This window comes from Podarcis erhardii (genome assembly GCF_964252035.2).
Source record: "Podarcis erhardii genome assembly, chromosome: 1".
NCBI lineage: Eukaryota > Metazoa > Chordata > Lepidosauria > Squamata > Lacertidae > Podarcis > Podarcis erhardii.
In genome coordinates this window covers 69,757,713-69,780,545 of record NC_138497.1, presented here as the reverse complement: position 1 = coordinate 69,780,545, position 22,833 = coordinate 69,757,713, and the positions used below count along the sequence as shown (strand labels likewise).

Below are 22,833 nucleotides of genomic sequence, written 5' to 3'. Positions count from 1 at the left end.
CAAGACGAAAATGTCTTGCGAGTTCCTGCGGGTCCCCCCCCCTTTTTCTAAGCCGTTAAGCCGCTTATCTGCTTATCTGCTAAGCCGATAAGCTGCTAAAAGCCGCTAAAAGCCGCTAATAGCGCTAATAGCGCTAATCCGCTAAACCGTCAGTGGGCTTGCTTCGCAAGACGAAAAAACCGCTAGACGAAGAGACTCGCGGAACGGATTAATTTCGTCTTGCGAGGCACCACTGTATATAAATATCTTGGGATCTTGAATTAGACAATAGTCTGAAAAATATAGAAAGGCAAGATAAATTTTATTTAGTAAAAATTGTTTTAATAAATAAATACATTTCTGTTAAGAGGAAATGTTGTCTGAGGACAGGTTCAGATAACTATAATGGACTTAAGATGACTGTGGCAGGCAAAAAATAATTGGCCACACAGCCTTCCAGATCTTGTAAGGATATAGTTCAGGTATATATTGTTTTTCTGCCTAAAAATTATACCCTTAGCTCAGACTTCATCCTCCTCTAATAACATTAAATGTGCCAAAGTAAACTTAATTTTGCATGTTTAATGGCTGCACAATTTTGAATGAACAGTGATTTTGTGATTAAATATCCTTCTTGTGTTAGTAGATGTTTTATGCATCTGTTTTAATACAGCTGTTGATGAAACTCTCTAGGTTTTAGTGGAAGTTGTTACAAAGCACATTTAATGGAAAATTAAAGACTAAATCCAGTTATAAATTATGTACAATGATCATAAGAACAAAGGTTAATGTCATGTAGCCTGACTCTGCTTTTTGTGGAAACTGATTTGCAAAGCTGATTTTAAATTATGATGGTGAATAATAAGTGTGCGCTAATGAACTGTCTGTTTATAGAATGCTAATCAGTTTCATGGCATTTACTACCTTCTGAAAACTCCAGGAGCTTCAAAAACTGGTTTTAAGCTCAAGAGTACATTATGACCTTTAGATAACATGCTGCCCCGGTGGCTTAACATTTTATTAGGTACACTTGTGGAGATGGTGATGCAGTAATGAGATCCCATTGGAAAAGTAGTGTTCTAAGAAAATGGTAATAGCTAGGCATTTTCTTTTACTCAGAAGTAAGTTCCTTGTGTTTTGTGGGATTCCGTGGGAAAGTAGGAAATTTGTCAATAACATGGAACTTCCTTTTTGTGATATGTGATGGCTCATTCACACATGCAGTAAGTTTGGAATCAGCTCACAATTGTGGGACAGAAGTAGCTTACCATTGCTTCTGCTAGGACAAATTAATTTCCAGTGATCTTTCCTTCCTCATTGTATAAACCAGATCTGGGGATTCCGTACCAGATGTGGAGATCCTTTGGCCCTGAAGATGTTGCTGAATTACAGCTCCCTTCATAGCAAATGTGGCCGATGGCCAGGGATTGTGCAAGTTGCAGTTCAGCAACATCTTCAGGGCCAAAGGATCTCCACATCTGGTACAGAATCATTAGTGTTGACTTCTTGAATCTCTGCATTGAGGCCAGAACTGCAAAATGAGCTGCTGAATGTGAGGCATTTCCCCCCTCCTCAGTATAAACATCTTGCAGGTGTTATGAAGATTCTATTCCTTTTCATGGAACAAGTTTGGCTTGGTCGGGGGGGGGGGATTATTAAATACAGTGGTACCTCTGGTTACGAACTTAATTCATTCCGGAGGTCCGTTCTTAACCTGATGTACCACTTTAGCTAATGGGGCCTCCTGCTGCTGCCATGCGATTTCTGTTCTCATCCTGAGGTGAAGTTCTTAACCCGAGTTACTACTTCCAGGTTAGCAGAGTCTGTAACCCGAAGTGTTTGTGACCCAAGGTGCTTGTAACCCAAGGTACCACTGTATGCAGTCATTTCCATTTAACATCCTGATAAAGACTGAATGTACTCTCTGTAATTTGCCTACTCAAGCTGTTGCTGCTGTTCTCACTTTCTTCTATGGAGCTGATTATGATTATCAACAATGTGTAAGACAAAACAAATTCCTTCCAGTAGCACCTTAAAGACCAACTAAGTCAGTTCTTGGTATGAGCTTTCGTGTGCATGCACACTTCTTCAGATACCTGAAGTGTGCATGCACACGAAAGCTCATACCAAGAACTGACTTAGTTGGTCTTTAAGGTGCTACTGGAAGGAATTTGTTTTGTTTTGACTATGGCAGACCAACACGGCTACCTATCTGTAATGTGTAAGACATCAAGTATGAGACTGCTCCTCCATGAAAGCCCTCATTGAGTTGGGTGTTCTTAAAAAAACCCATGACCCTCGTGCTTGCTATAAATAAATATTATATCATTTATGGAGCCAAATACACTGTGGCTGAAACTTCCAGCAAAATCATCACAATATTGTTATTAGATTTACTACCCATTCTTCACCAAAAGGTCCCAGGGTGGGTTACAGCAATATAAATACAGTATTAAAAACAGTTGTACACAAATTACAATAACAGCTAGAGTGAAGGTGGCAGACATGCTTCTGTGGGGAGGGGTTTCCACAGAAAATGCCACTTCCTAGGTCAGCCCCCTGCCCAATGTCTGAGGGCAATGCAACTAGCAAGAGAGCCCCTTCTGCTGGATGATTGCTTTCGTTTTGTTATCATGGCAGGATGTGGGCCAGGTATCTCATTCATGCTTAGCTGTCATTCTGTTTTGTACTTAGTGTAGCGTGCTGTACCTTGATTTGTAATCAGACATTCTCTACTAAAAGTATTAATATCTTTTGTGATGTATGTAGATAGTCCTCTAGGCTAAGAAGCTGTCAGGATAGAGTGCCTCACAGATGATTTCAACTGTTTGTTGGATTGCTACCTATTGTTTGTCTCATTGAGTCTGCAGAGTAGAAAACATATCTTTTAAATAGAACTTGCTTTAGCTTAAGAGCATGGGCAAGAGAAAGGTGTTGACAGTACTTTCCTGTCACTTCAGGGAGTCTGAATAAATTCCACCTTAGAGCTGAAATTAATACGGGCTTCTTGAATTTCACCTTTCCAGCAAAGGGGTTTATCTAGACTCCACTTTAGTGGTGAAGGGAGCACTCATTACACACCTGGTGATAATGTGCAACATTTTGCCTAAGGTCTGTGGCAAGCACTGCCAAGAGCTGGAACTGACATTGAAAAACATTGAAAACATTCCCCCCCCCCTCACTCCTGCAGAAGTAGTTTAGAGAAACCTCTTTGCCCTGGAAGTGAAATTGACATTGGAGGCAATAAAATTGAGAGGTTGCAGAGATGAGGAGAAATCGTGTCAATTTCATCTTTCCTTTTCCCCATCTTTGAAGTCCTTGTAATACAATTCTCAGAGCCTTAGCAGATGCTACACACCCAGTTTTTTCCTTCTGTCCTTTCTGCTGCTACTGAGAGATTGTTTTTTTCTCATGGAAACAGGAGCATTCCATCAGTCCCTAGGGAAACAAGACAAATGAAGATGTTAAAATGTGAAATACTGTACCTTACTGAATAAAAATAAATAAAATGCAATGAATTGTGTAACATAATTAAATTCACTACTACTACTAATAATAATAATTTGATTGTTTATACCCTGCCCATCTGGCTGGGTTTCCCCAGCCACTCCTTAGTATGTTTTTTATTACTATTTAAAGTATTGCAACGCAATGATGTAGCTTCAGGATCATAACAGTGGATGACTTCACCACTATTCTATTAGCATAATTGTGACAGACATCTTCACTAGAGGTCAGGGATAGGCTGAGAAACGGGAAGTAAAATCAGGTCAAAATAAGACATATTTGACAGGAAAAGGGGTGGGAACAGAATAACACATTTGGAAAGAAAATATAAATGTATAAATGCAAAGTCACACCAGGAGGGTCTGTGCAGAATGCGTACATAATGACTTGGATCCAAGGGACTGCACAAGGGGCAGTGGAATTCACTGATTTCTGGTGACTTCTCCCTCCTGCTGCAGCCTCCTACTTAACATGCATTATGTTTCAGAATAGCCTCCCAATTTTCAGGCGTAGATTTTCATGAGGCACAGCAGGCTGTAGGAGCAAGGAAGAGATGGAAAAGCCCATTCTGTGAATGGGTCTATACTCACAAAATGAACATTCACTAACTGTAATGCAGGTGAATATGTGTTGTGTCTCACAAGCATGTTGAATTCCAAATGAACATCTTACAACTAGTAGGACTCTTATCCTTAATAGCTTTGACTGTACATGTATTCAGAATAGGTTTCCTCCGTTTCTTTTAAGAAGTAACATCTGACCAGAGCCTGAGGGCTACATTTGACAAGGCAATGGGAGTTTTGTGATCCGTAGATTACATTGTTGGTGAAAGGGGAGTTCAACCATGTAAGAATATTCTTCCTCACTCCCAAAAGCTGAAACCTGATGACTCTTGTCATTGCTGAAGTTAGTGCTTCATTGCACACTGAGAGAAAGGTGCTCAATATCTTTCAAATTACCTGCTGTGCCAGATGGCTAATAGTAAAATATGCATGCTTGATGTCAGCTGAGCCAGAATAATCTTGTTTGTGATTTCAGGTTGACACCCATATCCATGCTGCTGCCTGTATGAACCAGAAACATTTGCTGAGGTTCATTAAACACACATACCAAACAGAGCCAAACAGGATAGTGGGAGAGAAAAAAGGCAAGAAGTTAACTTTAAAGCAGGTGTTTGAAAATCTCAACATGGATCCCTATGACCTCACTGTAGACTCACTAGATGTCCATGCAGTAAGTACATTTTGAATATGGAGATCAGGATCTTGTACTTGAGCCATGTATGGAGGGAGAAGAATACTCTCTTGGTTTTTGTGATATATTTTTTTTGTTACTTATATTTTACAAGTAGATATTGCAATAATATGACTTAACAATATGTGAGTTGTTAAAAACTGATACTCAGTTTATTGAATACACATTTCCCCTCTTATCTCAGGATCGCCAGACATTTCACCGATTTGATAAATTCAACTCCAAATATAATCCAGTTGGTGCAAGTGAGCTGAGGGACTTGTATTTGAAAACAGAGAACTATATTGGTGGTGAATATTTTGCTCGTATGGTGAAGGTAGGCAGCTTTTGACTCCTTTCAGTCCCTGTGTCTCTTAGTGTCTTGTAAAAACACTTGTAATGTGAAATATACTAATTGCAGCGTATGCTGCTGAGCCAATGAGGTGCTGAATCCTGAAAGCAACTGAACTCCACATAGAACACAAGATGTCTTGTGTGACAGACATGTACATCTGTATAAGCTAGACGTGCTCTAAAGTTGCAAGGTTTTCTGCTCACCCTTTTTCACAGGAACTGTGGTATAGAGATGTGTGTGTGAAGTTAGGAATGTACTAAAGGGCTTTTCAAAGCTGGTAACTTTACTATTTTTTTCTGCAGTGCATCACAAAAAGTGTGTTTAAGAGGTGTACAAGTCCCATTCTTTGTGTGGTTTGGGGGCTGTTGTTTGACCAAGTTAGAAAAAAAATGTCAGTGGACATGAATAAATTTGTAAACATGCATCAGGGTTCTCTGGATCCTGCACAAATATATTTGGGGGGGGGGACTGCACAAAACATGGCTAACACTCTAGATCATTAATTTCAATAGACATATTTCCAAATTAAGATCTGTGTGTAAAGCTTTTGTGATTATGTGTTGCTCCTGGCAGAAATGTAATAATGGCTTGGTTTTGAATAGGAAGTTGCCCGTGAACTGGAAGAAAGTAAATACCAGTACACAGAACCTCGGCTGTCCATTTATGGACGTTCTCCAGATGAATGGCCAAATTTAGCTAAGTGGTTCATCAGGCACAAAGTTTACTCACCGCACATGCGTTGGATGATTCAGGTCCCTAGAATCTAGTAAGTATCTTTGTGTCATTGTTTTTTAGCCTTATGGCTATCTGAATCGTGTTTTTTTCCTTGCAAGCATTACTTCATCATGTAATTACTTTCTCAAAAATAATGAGGAAGTCTGATCTAATCTTCTCTCTTCTCCTGTTGTAATGCAAACAGCCTTGCCCCATGGCAGCTACCACAGTATCCTGTGTGAAGCAAAGAGGACAAAACTGGACAACTCAGTTTCACTTTTTTCTATCAGTTGAAATACATGTTATCTTAAATCAAGTGGGGAACCTGCAGCCCTCGGCCTTATTTATGAGGAGAGGTGAAAAGGGAGTGGAACTGAGAATGAATGGAGTAATAGAAAATCAAGGGATGAGGGACTTACTGCACAGGGCCAGCCCTACCATTGCACAGTGAGGAAACTGCCTTGGGTAGTTAATTTTGAGTGTTATTACTGTATCTTTACTCCTGTAGAAGAAGTGTTGGTGGTCTTTTCTGTCTCAGGCACCAAAACAACTTGACCCACTTGATTTGGGGTTTCATTTGCTATTCTGCCTTGGGTACCAAAATATATTGGGATGGCCATAGGCCTGCACTCGATCAGTTCAGGCCCCTGATGAGCAATTTGTCCCTTTCCCTGTCAGCCACTTGGGTGGCACTGCAAGGGGTGGAGAGAGAGGAAGGGGGTATTTGAGAGAGAGAGAAAAGGGAGAGGCTCTGAATCAGCCCACCAGCAGTTCCTGCCCAGTCTATTGGCATGCAGTCTTTTACAGGAGAAAGTCGTTCCTCACCTCGCACTTTGTTACATGGCTGCCCATGCCCCATTCTTTCTCTCATTAATGTTTAGGTAAAGGAAGATACATGATGTGACATTGTATTTCTGTACAAGTGTTAGCTAGTTGAACAGAGCAGGAGGGGACGAGGTAGAGAAATGTTATCTTTGGTCACATCTTTTGTACACAGCTTTGAGGGTGTTTTTGTTTTTTTACAATCAAGCGGTGTATCACTTTTATGAAACCAACATCACATGTAAATATCACTGTTGTGTAAGCTGCAGAGACATGTTTAAAAGCCAAACAGCACATCACCTTAAATGTGGGGCTGCTGCTACACCCCCCCAAACTTCTTTTGGTACATCTAGTTGAAGTAGATGCAGCTTAGCTGGGTGGTGGCTGGGCTAAGCTTTTACTCTAGGTACACTGAGCCTGTGTGCAATGGCCAGCACCACCCTGTTAATGATGCTGGCACTGTCTCTGATGTACATATATCAGGGCAGGACTGGCGCCATTAACAGGGTAGGACTGGCCTGTATACACATGCTGAATGACCTGGGAGCTTCTGCTTGGCTCCACAGCCTACCCTGCCAGGCTGGTACATGTTTGGAGGCCACAATGGCGCCCCTCAACCTTTGCTGGGTCTGCTTTTAAGCCTGAACTGAAAACATGTTTAAAACGATGTAAAATATCAACTGCAATCCTCTGTAATTTTTTGTGATTGTTTAATCAAAATGCACTTCAAACTAGCAATGGGAATTGGTCTACATATCAGACTAAATGCAACCTGAAAATATAGATAAATAATTTTCATACAAGTCTTTTAGTGTGATAGGGAACTAAGGCTGGCATAATTTTAACTATAAATTTTGCATCTGTAAGTACGGTATCTAAGACATGGTTATTTGCTAGAGATTATGATGCATGGCCAACGTGCATTGACTGGGGAGCTAAATAATGAGTCCACAAGGCACTTCAAGTCCCCATAAATCACATTACTCATTAGGAAGCAGGTTGCTATCATTAGTTTTTCTACTCAGCATAATGCAAACAAGTATGCATGCTGCATTAGTCACTCAGATTGAAGCTCTCATTAGGAGAGATTTCAGGACTGAATTTTGAGACGATATATTTTGCTTTGGGGCAGGTTTGTAGAGGAAACTAATTCTCATCAGGTAATTACTAGGTAATTTTATTGATTGATATTTGAGTTTAAATCTTCCTTGCTTATAATAAAGAATTAAAAATACGACAGGTCAGTTAAAGCATAAGCTGTGTGTGTGTGTGTGTGTGTGTGTGTGTGTGTACACACACACACGCACATATATATATATACATACATACACACATACATACTGTATGTAAACATTAAGGAGAATGCAAGTTTAGTGGTTAATGTGCTTAACATCTGGCCATTGTGCACTTTTCCTGGGCCTTGTGGAGAATGTGCACATACAGTGGTGCCCTGCAAGACGAATGCCTCGCAAGACGAAAAACTCGCTAGACGAAAGAGTTTTCCGTTTTTTGAGTCGTTCCGCAAGACAAATTTCCCTATGGGCTTGCTTCGCAAGATGAAACATCTTGCGAGTTTGTTTCCTTTTTCTTAAAGCCGCTAAGCCATTAATAGCTGCTAAGCCGCTAATAGCCGCTAAGCCGCTAATAGCCGTGCTTCGCAAGACGAAAAAAAACGCAAGACGAAGAGACTCGCGGAACGGATTAATTTCGTCTTGCGAGGCACCACTGTAATCCATCCATGAAGAGGGAATTGTGTACATAATACACATAATCCCCAACAGGCCTTGGGAAATATTGGCTGGATTTTGTACATTCTTCAGCCATTCTGCATAATCCCCACATGCTTTGGGGAATAGGCATATCTTAACTGCATTCTGTACATTTACCAGGCATTATACTCATCCCTTGGTCTGTATACTTGGTCTCTAAGAATCATGCCTTTTTTTCTAAGCAAATAAATCTCAAATAAATAAATAAATAAATAAATAAATTTTAAATAAATATATATTTAAGATTCTTGTTTCTTTCAGTGATATTTTTAGGTCAAAAAAGATTCTGCCTAGCTTTGGCAAAATGCTAGAGAACATCTTCTTACCTCTGTTTGAGGCAACTATCAACCCATTGGAACATAAAGAGCTGCACCTCTTCCTTAAATATGTAAGTATGTGGATGACCCTTCTTCAGGGCTGCATGTATCAAGTTGTTTTATGATCACACTGTATGCCTTCATTTTGTATTGAGTGTAGAATTAATTGTTCCAAAACCCATAACTTTTTGTTTTGTTCTCTCTCCCTGCTTCTAAAAGCAAGTTTCTCATCCTTAAAACTGCAATGTTTTGGAAATACTTGGTGGGATGAAAACTGAAAGAGCCACAGAGACAGGGGTCTGAGCAAGGCTCCTGGTGAACAGGGCACCCATGTTCTGCATACTGCTTTGGCCTGCCCCGGGGATAGCAAAAACAAAATAAATTATGGAAAATGAGCACAAGTTGCATAATTTATACAGGTTGCCAAATTCAGTTTCTTTCTTGGTGCAGAATTTCAGCTACTTCGGCACAAAGTTCTGGTTTTTCTTTTGTGTATGTCATTAAGGACACCTGCCCCTTCTCTGCCTTGCTCCAAAATCTCTTACCACTAAGTGCAAAAGCCACTAGAGCCTCTACAAGAGCCACAGGCTCATATCAGTAGGATTTGAGTGTGTTACTACTGTGTTTAGCCATTTCCCCACAACTATGTGCCAGTCAGATGTTGGAATTCAGTTCAGTCCCCCATCCGCTGATTAGGTACCTGCAGTTGTCAAAGCTGCCACTGCCTGCTGATTGAGACTGTGTGCACATTTCCTAATACTGTGGTACCTTGGTTTGCAACCGTTTTGGATTACAACTGTTTTGGATCACAACCACCTCAAACCTGGAAGTGCGTGTCCCTTTTTTTGGATTACAACCCCTTTTTGGGGGGAGGCCCCATTGGCGAAAGTGCACCTTGGGTTACAACCTGTTTTGGTTTACAACCGGACCTCTGGAACGGATTATGGTTGTAAACCAAGGTACCACTGTACAGTAACAGCAACCTCTTATGCTCTTCTGGCGCAGCTCCCTCTGCTGGCGAAAACTTAAAAATGTTTCAAGTTTTATGATTCTACCATCTTTGGTGTGAACACTGACACATGAGTGTCACAGAGCTGTTGTGGGCCCTGTGGCTGTGAAAGAGGTGTTTGCTTCTAGAACATGCAGCTCTGCCTTGATTGGTTGGCCTGAATGTTCAGGGCCTCTCCTAGTGTGGCATGGAAAGTGCTGCTCTTATCCATGCGAAAGTTATATCAGATGCTGGAGAACTTACAGAAGGAGATTACAAGTGTGACTTTTCCCTACTTCACTGCTGCCCCAGTTTCCAGGAGGATGCAACAGGCTTCTTCCATGAAAGTGATGTGAGAAGAAGCCACGCAGAAAAACAATCCTTATGGCAGGTGAACTTAGGCAGTTTGTGAGGTCTGGTTGAGGTGGAGTTGCGGCAGGTGTTGACACCTGTATATTATTATTCATATGTTTGTTTGTTTGTTTGTTTGTTGCATTTCTATTGCACCTTTACCCCCATGGAGCTCAAGCCAGATTACATAGTTCTCTCGCTCCTCATTAATCCCCACAACTACCTTGTGAGGGAGATAGATTCAGGTAGGTAGCCATGTTGGTCTGACGCAGTTGATATATATATAATTGTCCAGTAGCACCTTAGAGACCAACTAAGTTTGTTCTTGGTATAAGCTTTCGTGTGCATGCTCACTTCTTCAGATATTTCTGTTTCAGTGTATCTGAAGAAGTGTGCATGCACACGAAAGCTTATACCAAGAACAAACTTAGTTGGTCTCTAAGGTGCTAGTGGACATTTTTCTTGTGAGGGAGGTTAGGCTGAGAGGTAGTGACTGGCCCAAGGTCACCCAGCAAACTTCATAGCCAAGTGAGGAATTGAACCCTGGTCTCCCAAGTACTAGTCCAGCACTCTAACCACTGCCTTGCCACTGGCTCCACATGTAAAACTCCACTCTTCCTCCTTTCAGTAGGCAAGCCTTCCCCAACCTGGTGCTCTCCAGATGCTTCAAACTGCAATTCCCATCATCCCTGACCACTAGTCATCCTGGCTGGGGCTGATGAGAGTCCATCATCTGGAGAGCCACGTGTTCCACACCTCTTCTGTAGAGTCTGCAATGCTTTTTAAGCCCAAAGTGTTTTCTTGCTCAGCAGCCGTCAGTCTTGTGACGTGGGAGCATAATGACACCCTGGGCATGAAGAACATTCTGTTAAAATAAATAGTACCCAGGTGCGGTGGGGACTCTATTTTTAGTAGCCATTTTCATTGACAGCAACATTTCTTTTGTAAACGTGCACATTCTGCTCTGTAGAAATATTAACGACACTACTTAAGCTAGTCCAATGCCAGTTTTATATGGCTGGAAGCTGAACTGTTTCTGAGTAAACCATTACAATTTGGGCTTTGGGTTCAGCTGTGATTCAGACTATTCTGGTTCACAGTTTAAACCAATAAATTCCCCACCCTTTCACAAAAAAAGTATAATGATTATGTTTCTTAGCTGTAGTTTAACTATTGAGGGCACACACTTCAGTAGGTAGTGTTTGATTGTGTGGAATGTCTTCTGCCTTTGCAATAATAATAATAATAATAATAATAATAATAATAATAATAATAATAATAATAATAATAATAATAATAAATAAATAAATAAATAAATAAATACATTTTATTTATATCCCGCCCTCCCCAGCCGAAGCTGGGCTCAGGGCGGCTAACAACAATCAAAATAATCCAACATTCTAAAAACATTCATTATAAAATTAACTATCTGGAAGGAAAAGGAAAAATTGTGGAATTTCTGGCCTAAGATATAAGCATCAACAACTGAGTGCCCACTCCCTGTAGTAGTGACTTGCCATGCAGACAACTAGCCAAGCCCTGACTTTATATATATATATATATATGTTCATGCTGAAGTTGATTCACACACACATCTGTTTTTGTTGGATTCCTAGGTGACAGGGTTTGATAGTGTGGATGATGAATCCAAGCATAGTGACCACATGTTCTCTGACAAGAGCCCCAACCCTGATAACTGGACTAGTGAAAAAAATCCTCCATATAGCTATTACTTGTACTACATGTACATAAACATCATGGTTCTGAACAACCTTAGAAAGTAAGTAGTGACGTTTTATATCTTATCTCTGCATCTTTAGTAGAAAGATATAACATGGAATTTGAAGCATAGCTTAAATCAGACTAACATTGTCAACTTAAATGTAAGTGTTTTTATGATCTCCTTTCTAGAGCTGCCCCCCCCCCCCGCTTCTAAGGCTTTTTAAAGACCACCAATTCAGTCCAAAAGGAGGAAATGATTGTGCAAAACAGCACTGTGCAGACTTATCCATCAGGTTAGGATTGTACACATGTAGCCCTGGGTGGCAGCTTCTGTAACAGGGCTGATCATCTGTGGGCCAGAAGAAAAGGTTGAATCCAGCTCTTCTGTCCCTGCTCCTGCCATCTAGGCAGAAAATCAGTACTATTGAAGAAACTAACCAGGACTGCACATTCACAGCTCTTGCCCTAGTGTCAGACTTTGCAGTCTGAGGAAGTATGAAAAGAGCATATTTTTGTATGTGTAGCGTCTCTTGTTGGCTAGGGATGTAAAGTGTTTTTTTTGAGACCGGTAGGCAGTCTCATAGACCAGGAGCAGCTAACTTGAGGCCTGTAGGCTGGCCCATATCTGGCCCACCAAATAGGTTTTTTGCAGCCCCCAAGACCTGTCCATACTTGTACTCCTTTTCTTTAAAAAAAAGTAAAATAGAGTGCTTGTTTTTTAAAAGTATTGACTTCTGCTTTGTGCCCCCACTGCAATACTGTGATTTCAAAAGGCTTTTCCTGCCCCCACTGTGAGCCTAATACACCCACAAACACCCCAAAAAACCCACATTACTAACCAATCTTGTGGGTCCATCAGCCTGGAAAAGGTTAACCCCCTCTGTTGTAGATCCAACAACTGCCTAACATACACACACACACAGACACTTTTTCAATCTTATGGTTTCTGGATCAAACACACTTTGTAAGGTTTTGTTGCACTTCAGGCAACATCTGGAGAGCATCTGAACCAGCTTTCAGTAGATTATAGAAGTAATCTTGCTTGCTGTCCAGTCTTGTGATTTAACTACTTCTTTGGGTTGGTTTGTTTTCGGTATGGGACTGAAGGAAACTGCTGCAGTTAATAAATATGATGAAATTGGTGAACTCACAGACATGCATCTTCCCTGCCTTTTGTTTGTTTTCAAGCTGATGCCATTATTATTATTATTATTATTATTATTATTATTATTATTATTATTATTCCACCCATCTGACTGGGTTGCCTCAGCCACTCTGGGTGGCTTCCAACAAAATATTAAAAACATAAGAAACCTTGAACATTAAAAACCTCCCTGTACAGTGCTGCCTTCAGATGTGTTCTAAAAGTAAGATAGTTGTTTATTTCCCTGACATCTGATGGGACGGCGTTCCACAGGGAGGGTGCCACTACCGAGAAGGCCCTCTGTAACTTTAATTTCTTGCGGTGAGGGAACCAACAGGCCATCGTAGCTGGATCTCAGTGTCCAGGCTGAACGCTGAGGGTGAAGAAGCTTCTTCAGGTATACAGGGCTTGAGGCCACTTAGGGCTTTAAAGGTTAGCACCAACACTTTGAATTGAGCTTGGAAATGTACTGGGAGCCATTGTAGATCATTTAGGACTGGTGTTATATGGTCCCAGCAGCTGCACCCAATCACCAGTCTGGCAGCCGCATTCTGGATTAGTTGTAATGCTAAGGGATAAGTTGCCTCTATTATTCCACAGAAACTACAATCGGCGTACAGTTTAGTTACCCTGTGGCCTGAAATGAGTCCTTTGGGCTGCAATCGTAAACACACTTAACGGGGAGGAAGCCTTACTGAGCACAGTAAAGCAGGGCTGGCCTAATACTTTTTTGCTGCCTGAAGCAGAGAAGCAAATGGCACTTTCCCATCCCTAGTCAAGATGTATCATGGCCAAGACCAGCCAAATTATTTTTGTCACTTGAGGTGGAAAACCCCACAAGCACCCCTTGCCCTTCCATGACAGTAAAAAGATAAATTCAGTAAGTAATAGTTAGCTGCCAAAATAATAATAATTAGCCCTTAGTTTTGTCTTAATGGTGGGACTGGCCTTAATGGTGGGATTGTTTATCACCTTAGGCCTCACTTCATTCATTGTCTCAGGTGAAGTTTGCTTGCTAATGTAACAGATGTTGTGAGCTTGAATAATACAAGTTATTTTATAATTACTTGGGAATTAGTTACAAAGTGTGAGTGCATGATGACAATTTTTAAAAAATTTGGTTTATTTTAAATTTCTGTAGGGAAAGAGGCATGAGCACCTTCCTGTTTCGGCCTCATTGTGGAGAAGCTGGATCGATCACTCACCTGGTGTCAGCATTTCTTACTGCAGACAACATTTCCCATGGATTACTGCTGAAGAAGGTACAGCCCTTTGCAATTCATCTAGTATAAAATATACCCATATAGGGTTAGAACGTTAGAATGTCAGCAAATATGAAAGATGTCATCTATAAATTTTTAAAACAATTGTCCACTGGGTGGCAGACTTGAGACAATACAATTCTAATATCCACTGTTTAGAAACCTTCACCAGAGATTTCCAAACTGTGACATGGTAGTGTGTGCGTGAACACTCCCTGCACTCCTCCAGGCACTGGAAAGGGGTTAGTTTAACCTCGTTTTTCTAGCAAAACTGAATTACTGTGTAGCGAAATGATGCATGTCTAAAAAGTGTGTCACCAACATGAAAAGTTTGGAAACCTCTGCCTTAGATGTTGTTAGAAAAACAAAACTGTGTGCCCTTCTGTGAGAGCAGTTAAGTATGCCATTGTTGTTCTATTGCTGGGGGATATCTAGATGCCTTTTCCCAAAGGAGGAGCTGCTGTGAGGTTATCCCCAGCATTCATGCAGCAGTTCTGTTTCTCATTCTCCATTTTTGGTCCTCTTTCTGAATCCACCTATGCTTTATTATTCCTGTTCTCACTGCCTTCTTGGAGCTCAGGTCATTTCTCAAAATACAGACTCTGTAACAAGGAAAATGTAGTTTTGGTTACATATACAAAATCACACTTTGGTCACTGAACGTGGGGCTGTCATTTGGTCAAAGATTTGAGGTTTTGCATTGCAGAATCCTGGCTTTTAAGGGGCTGGGTTGTTCTAAATTCACAGTTCATTTGTTACAAACAGAATGCATTTATATTTAACACTTCAGTTCATGGTAAATCATTGGTTTAATATCCCATGTATTTATTTATTTTTTAAATTGCTAATAAACTTTATTTAAACAGATAATTGTAAAGTACACAAATTAATAGTACAAAAGCAGCCGTCACAATACTAGGAAGAAAAGGAAGGGTTAAAATGTTCCCAAGTTTAATGATTGAAGTCAAGCGTTTTCCATTTCCTCTGACTGAATATCTCCTTTCCTGTTATCTTTCTGTACCAATGAATAATGGCTCTTTCTGTTATTTTTGTCCAGAGTCCAGTTCTCCAGTATCTTTTTTATCTTGCACAAATCCCCATTGCCATGTCACCTCTTAGCAACAACAGCCTATTCCTGGAGTATTCAAAAAACCCACTCCGAGAATTTCTACACAAGGGACTCCATGTTTCTCTGTCTACAGATGACCCAATGCAGTTCCACTATACAAAAGTAAGTAATTTTGGAAGTTCACTGCATTTCAAAATGAATTAATTTAAATCCCCCCATCAACCCGATAAGTAGCCCAGTCAAATGTACGTTTACGTGGAAGAAAGTCCTTCTGCATTCCATGAGCATAGGGTTACAGCCATGATATATAATATTCAACTCCTACTCAGGGTAGAATCATGATCATTAATGAACCTAAGCTAGTCATGTTTACTAACTTCAGTGGGTCTACTCTTGAGTTGGACTGGCATTTAATATCATTCATAGTCCAACAGTCGGTTCCAGAGCAATCCTATGTTAGCTGTGTGTGTGAGAGAGAGAAATACTGTCATTTCCTAAGGCCTGTTGGATTGCTGAAGCCAGGAGGACAGTTTTTCTTACCTTCCCCTCCTCTCAGTAGGAGGGAATTAACTATGTCAGTCCCAGGACTTTGCATAGTTGAGGATTCTTTTTGATGGGGTGCCAAGGGAACAAGGGAGCTTAGAATCCTGCAGGTCCTCAACCACTCATTTCTAATGACTCCTCACCTGGCTCTTGGCTGGCTTTCTGTTTGCTTCCTTACTTTGTGTTTAAATCCTAAATCTTGAATACATAAACATATATATTGTCTGTCTCCAGGCATACCTTCCTAAGAACTACAACTCAGTTGGCAATGATGTCTGCAGTTCTCATCAATTAGCTCACCACTTGAGATGGTCCAATAACCATTAGACAGTTGTCTTAACAGAACTTATTTACAAGTATACGAGTGTATTTACATAGCTAGTAAATAATTATGTTTTATGTTTGAAGGAAGCACTGATGGAGGAATATGCCATAGCAGCTCAAGTGTGGAAACTGAGCACTTGTGACTTGTGTGAATTAGCAAGGAACAGTGTACTACAAAGTGGTTTGTCGCATAAGGTAAATTCCGTGCACTGCAGGAAGTTCTGTTTTGTATGTGCTGCTGTTTGTGTTACACGTCAAGCTAGAATTTGAGTGCAGCTGGAAGCCTGATCGGAATGGGGACTGCAGTCATGTTGTATTAAACATGTGGATGCATATTTATCATCTGATAGAATAGTCTGAAAGTTGAAAGGGAAGCCAGTGGCTGAATATCCTGTTTGGGTTTTTTGACAGAGGGAAAAATTGAGTGATTGACTGCCCAGGGTTAGAGAGTGAATGGAGGCCAAGTTATATCACAAAATGATTACTACATGGTGGCCTTATGAAATGGCTCCCATGGAATTGTCTTAAATGTAGGAACGCATTACAAGGACCAGAGAAATTATTCTCTTACCTCCATAAATCCCCCGTGCAGTGATATGGAATCATCCCAGATCCATGTGTTTAGGCACTATGCAACATGTACAAGGAAGCTGCTACTGGAAGCTATTCAAAGCAGCCTTCAGATGTCAGCCATTTTGGGTCAACAATCCTTCAGAATATGGCATTACAACTGAAGACTGTATTACTGCCATCTACCTTCTTCTCCTCGCCCTCAGCTGCTGTTTCTTTTTTGGCAGTTTTTTCCTCTGCCAGAATAAATGCTGCTGCTGAGATGACTCCCTCCATGGTGTGGGTGGTTAACATGTTGCCCTCCAGATGTTGCTGGACTTAAACTTCATCAGGTCAGCCAGCATGGCCAACACTTAGGTGTGATTAGAGTTGTAATCTAACATCATCTGGGAGCAACCACTGCTCTCTGGTTCCCCTCCCTCCCCTCCTCCCTCCCCCTCCTTCTTGCTTTTGCTGGGTAGGAGAGACATCTCTTGTCCAATCCAAGGAGAGACATCTCTTGTCCAATCTAATGGGTTTTTTAAAAAGAAAAAAAAAAATTACCTTTAAAATTCAAAGCAACTTTAAGTTGATTATCATCTTTAAACGTTGTTTCATCCTTAGGAAAAACAGAAATGCATAGGGATAAACTATTCCAGCGAAGGGCCTGAAGGAAATGACATTCGAAAGACTAATGTTGCACAGATTCGGATGGCTTACAGATACGAGAACCTATGCAACGAGCTGAGTTTCCTAGCTGATGCAATGAAGACAGAAGAGATTACTGCACTGTCAAAATAGCCACAGTATCGTGCAAAGGACAGAAGCCTATGAACGTAACAGGACTTGAGCAACTGCAGGGGGGAGAGCTGCCTGATAATCAAGAGTCTTATGTTGCGTCAGACTTGGCTGCCAAGTCCAGTTTCTGTAAGCATAGTTAGAGCTGCTGTACATAGTCAGATGCAGGGTCTGAATCTTCTTTATGCTGCAATTAACGTTTAAAAGTGCACTCCAAATCTAGGCATAATATTTATAGTGTTTGCATCTGGGATACGTGAGTGTCTGCTTTGAAACAAGCAACATGCTGCAGCTTCTGGTAGCACACATGCACCTCTTTTGCCATGCTTAGCTAGCAGTAGGCAAGGATCTATGGCACTTTAATCTCTAGTTTGTGTACACTCTTTGATCTGTATTGCAATGAATGTAGGGAAGAAAAAGAATATGACCAAAGAGCTGCATGTTTTTCCTGGTTGCACATGATAGGAAAACCTATTCACCACTTTTGTCTACATTTTGTCTGTCTATACCCCACAAAAAAACCCACAATAAATCGTAGGTGTGGCCATTGCTCTTGTAGTTTCATTAAATCTTTTAAATTGTCCTTTGGTGACTAGCAACATCAGTCATAAATGTTTATGCTGATTTACCATTATGTTTTCTTATGGTGCACTGGCATAGGGTCTGAAACTTATAGAGCAGTCCTATGTATGTCTACTCAGAAGTCCTCTCTCCCTTGGCTGTCCAGCACTGTTCAAATCTGTCAGTCCCTGAAACGTAACCCCCACGTAAATTGCGGGCTTACTGTATTAAGAAATTAAAAGAATATGTGCAGAAAAGTCAGCATTTAAAACTCCCCTTAAGGCTGCTATACACATTGTCACATGGTGTGTACCAGCTGTGCTAACTAGGAAATTATATAAGATTTCTTAGTTTTGATTAAAAGTTTATGGTTGTTTTACATTCTAGTGAAACAGAATGGCTGCTATGGTACTAAAACAGTGTCACAGCACCTTGTTGCACTGGGGAAGCTATTTACATACCCCTGTCATAAGGCTTGGGTGGAAATGTATGTGATTACTTTAAACAAAGAACTACTAAATATTTTAAAGTATTAGGTTTCATTCTCCAACGTAAAACACTATCTTGAGCATCTTCTCACAAATCCATGGAGTAGGTTAAGTATAGGGAGAGCTTGTTTTCCCCTTCTCACCTGTTATCTTTAGACTGACATGCCTACTCTGTGCACTAGGTAACTTAAGCAGAAATCCTAAACATGAGTCCTACTGAGCTTAAGCATTTATTCTTGAGTAAGCAGGCCTAAGAATTTGTGGAAAGTTCACACTTTTGAATTATTTTTATGGTTATGGAATGTCCTACCCTTGAACAAGCATTTTGAACAACCAAGGACAAGCATTTTCTTGACAGATCTTCATTATAGCTAGTATACAGTATTAAGCAGATGTTTATGAATTGTTTCCCAGCTGGAACCTCTGTATTCTAGAAGGCTAAGATAAACAGGGTCTCAGAACCCTTCCATTGCTAGATTTAATTTTCCAGAAGAGTCAAAATGAAGATTATATTCACTTGTAATCAATAAAAATGTTGGTGAAAGAATGTGACAAATACTACCCTAATTTAACTTTATCCCTGAGGACTTACAGTAACACTTTAGAACTTAAGGAAGCAATCTATCACATCCATAGCCACTTTTGCTGACTTTTTATTTACTACAGCACCCATGTTCCAGTGTAAACCCCTGCATTCAGGGACCTGATGCCTATGAAGACAACTAATTTATTGAAATAAAAACAACAGTTTTCTCTATAAGAAACTGTTCTCTTCTGAGGTCTGGCGGCAGGATTTTCAAGTATTGCACAAAGCTGAAGGAGACTGAAGTGTTTATTGCACAATATTCATAACAATATAATACATTGGAAAGTTTAATAACTATTAACACTCTTTATCAAACCCTTAAGAAATATTCACATTAATGCAAAACAGGGAAGTAATGCATGTTTTTCTTGCGCTACACATAATTCAACTTTTGCTGAAATTTCACTGTTTAAAAAAGTCATAGTTCTAAAACTATTCAACATTATTAAATTGACAAATCAAGTTTTCTTCCAATATTGAATTATATTACAGTTTTAAACATAAATGGTGTTTTTGGTGGTAACATATACTGGGTGAAATCCAATGTACAGCAAAGATTTCTTGCTTACATAATGGACCATTTCTCCCTGTGAGTGCCCTAAATCTGTCTGACTGGTTCTCCCAACTGTGCAGCAGATTTGAGGGCACAAGGGGCAGTGGGGTCCCACTGAATGAGCAGAAACCCTTGCACTATTGGGATAGTTTAGCTGATTACTGCTCATCTGTAAGTTCAAGCAGCCTTGTAATTTTGCCATGTGCAGGGTGTCTGTCAAGAGCACATGGGAAAGCTGCTCAGTGATGAACTGCATCTCTCTCCATGGGCTTTGGAGTAAACTCTCATAGCCTTAGAGAGCTGCCAGTCCTTTTAATACTCAGAGACAGGGACAAAACTACAGTGACATGGAGGCAGAAGAGAGGAACAGTAGTGGCACAGAGGAGTAAAGTGGCCTACATTTTAACAAGATACATTTTACAGTACTTCCACCACTGTGTATACTTATTAATTTAAAATGCTATACATATCACAAAGTTTACACCTATTTACAAGCTTCATTATTAGTGTTAGAATCAAAAGTACCCCTGCATCTTTACATTATAGACTACATACTCATAGCCTTGTTAGCATTTCAAAACAAGCCAGTTTGTTTTTGTAAGTTTAATCATTAACACACCTCCACTTCTACCATGCTTTCTCTTCCCACCTTATTTGAACAATCCATTCTATGGCTTATGTGGTAGAAATGTAGATATGTTTTGCTACACACACAGCAAGTCACAACAAACCTTTATTTCTGGCTTACTGCTCATGGGGAGGGGGCAGGCAAGTTCACAATTAAAACGTCAACTTATTGTCAAAACAAAATAAAAAAATTCCTTCCAGTAGCACCTTAAAGACCAACTGAGTTAGTTCTAGGTATGAGCTTTCGTGTGCATGCACACTTCTTCAGATACCTGGTATCTGGTACCTGGTATCTGGTTCAGATACCTGGTATCTGAAGAAGTGTGCATGCACACGAAAGCTCATACCTAGAACTAACTCAGTTGGTCTTTAAGGTGCTACTGGAAGGAATTTTTTTATTTTGTTTTGACCATGGCAGACCAACACGGCTACCTATCTGTAACGTCAACTTATTGTGACATGCAATAATTTCAAGCTGCTTGAGTCTGGTATGCAAGGCTTTATCTAGGCCCTAATGAACTCTATTCAAATTAGTCCTACTTCAAGTACACTCACTGAATATAATGAACCTAAGTTAGCTATGTCCATTAACTTCACTGCATCTACTCTGAGTAGGACTAGCACTGAATATTACCCTAACATTTAAAAAAATCAAAGTATAAGTCATATTAACAACAAATAAGATAATCTTCACTAAAGAAGGGAAGGAAGACTTAAGAGCTTACTAGGTTTAAAACACTTGCTGTTAAAACATTAGGCACTTCTGCCAATTCCTAATACTTTGGACAAGGGTGGGGAAAATTAACATGATCACTTTTACAATCAACAAAAAAATCCCCAAACCCTTCACTGTTCACTATGATTACCCATTGAAGTTCATCAATTAGCAGTGAGAACCATTTCCAAGAAAATTATATCAGGATTACAACCTAACACTGGAGTTCAAAGTCAAAGATGTCAATGAATTCAGTAGTCTAATTTGCTGTCTAATTTCTGATTTTGGCAAGTCATTATAGATGGGGGAAACAACTTGAGCCATATTGTAATTGTCTAGATTGAACTTGATGGCTTCAAACAAGCCAGAAATATCTGTCATCTTCTGTAATGCAAAGTTCAGATATATTCTACAAGTCTTTAACCAGTATTTTAAACCTGCAAGTAACTTGAAGTATCTGCAAAACTTTAGCATAATCTCAAACAGCAGTGTTACAATTCACACATTTCCAGCAATCCCAGATGTGCAGCAGGTAAGGGTAGAGCTTGGCCAAAAGGGTATTTGCAGACATTGCCAATCATGCTGCCTGCAAAACCCCTTTCAAAGTGCAGGGCAAGACAGCATTTGACAGTTGCTTCTGTGAACATTTTCAGAAGCTCAACTCCAAGTCTTATCTTGCCCTGTTCTTTGAAGGAGGCTTCTGTAGACCCCTATGGGCAAAAATGTCACTAGACATCGTGACATTAGACAACTGACAGGTGTGCATCTCTAGCCACTGGCCACCTGCCAAACTCCTGCACAAGGTGGGGGCATTAACAACCTGGACCACAAGGCTAGAAAGGTTCCCCATCCCTCCTCTAAGTTGTCATTTTCCATAATGCCTCCATACAGAGTTCCTCCAGGATGCTGTTAGAAATGTAAAATGGTTGCTTGCAGCCATCTGCCACTAACAAAGTAATCTGAGGGCCCAAAAGAAGATAATCTGCTGAGTGCCACCCTTAAACCTGGATCCAGTCCTGGTACCAATACTCCTGAGAACAAGTAGTACAGGCTTCAGGGTTACAGATTCCATAAGACATTAAAGCAAAGCAATTGTGGTCAAAGAACACATTCCTTCTTGTTACAGTAAAGCATATTGCACCTGTAGAAAGGAGTCTAGCACCATCTATTTACCTCAGATCACCATCTTTTTATTTTATTTTACGGTTATAATGGTGATTTAACAATGGAAGTCTAGAAAAGCTTGAAAGCCAGATGCTACGTTGCGTGATCAGAAACTTTGGGTCGTCTGTGATCAGCAAAGGTATGAACACATTTATTCCTGAATGAAAGCAGCTCTGACTTGGTGAACCTGGGAAGTTTTTTGAAGTTATTTGATGTTGACTAGACAACTGATTCTCCCTGAACAAGAATGCAAAAGCCTTTTTTCAAAATTGTGTGCCATCAGAAAATTTTGTCTCAAAACAACATACTACAATTAGTGGTGATTTAAGGAAGCATTTGTCAATACTAAGCAAGCCACAAGGGGCCAGTAGACGTTACTGAAATGTAAATGTGGGACAAAATCCTGTTCATGTAAGCAGGCAGGCATGAGCATACACACATACTTGCATAAAGAAGGATTGCTTCTGAGGGTTAGAACAACAGGCCCTCAGCAACTTCCCACATTCTTCTGGACCATCTATAATGAAATACAGTTTCAACAAATGATCACAGAAGAGCTTATACTAGAACTCAAATATTAGCTATTCCAGTGTCTCATAGAAAGTCAGAAAACTCTTAACGTATCCTTCTGCAGGTGCTACGTGCAGAGAGATTATTGATGAGCATTTAAAAATATAAACGTGTACAACTGGC

The 22,833-nt window shown here is 40.2% G+C and overlaps 1 protein-coding gene across 4 annotated transcripts in view; it reads left to right on the top strand.

Annotated features, from left to right (window-relative positions):
* The window catches only part of AMPD3 (adenosine monophosphate deaminase 3), a 32,212-nt gene extending 14,216 nt beyond the window's left edge, over window positions 1-17,996 (top strand). For all 4 annotated transcript variants that reach the window (XM_081840630.1, XM_081840631.1, XM_081840632.1 and 1 more), the window contains exons 7-15: window positions 4,525-4,719; window positions 4,925-5,056; window positions 5,677-5,840; window positions 8,641-8,767; window positions 11,652-11,815; window positions 14,043-14,163; window positions 15,221-15,394; window positions 16,184-16,294; window positions 17,273-17,996. In XM_081840630.1, coding sequence (XP_081696756.1) covers window positions 4,525-4,719; window positions 4,925-5,056; window positions 5,677-5,840; window positions 8,641-8,767; window positions 11,652-11,815; window positions 14,043-14,163; window positions 15,221-15,394; window positions 16,184-16,294; window positions 17,273-17,449 — 1,365 coding nt within the window. In that variant the 3' untranslated portion in view covers window positions 17,450-17,996. The remainder of the gene's footprint in view (window positions 1-4,524; window positions 4,720-4,924; window positions 5,057-5,676; window positions 5,841-8,640; window positions 8,768-11,651; window positions 11,816-14,042; window positions 14,164-15,220; window positions 15,395-16,183; window positions 16,295-17,272) is intronic.
* The last annotated feature ends 4,837 nt before the right edge of the window (window positions 17,997-22,833 follow it).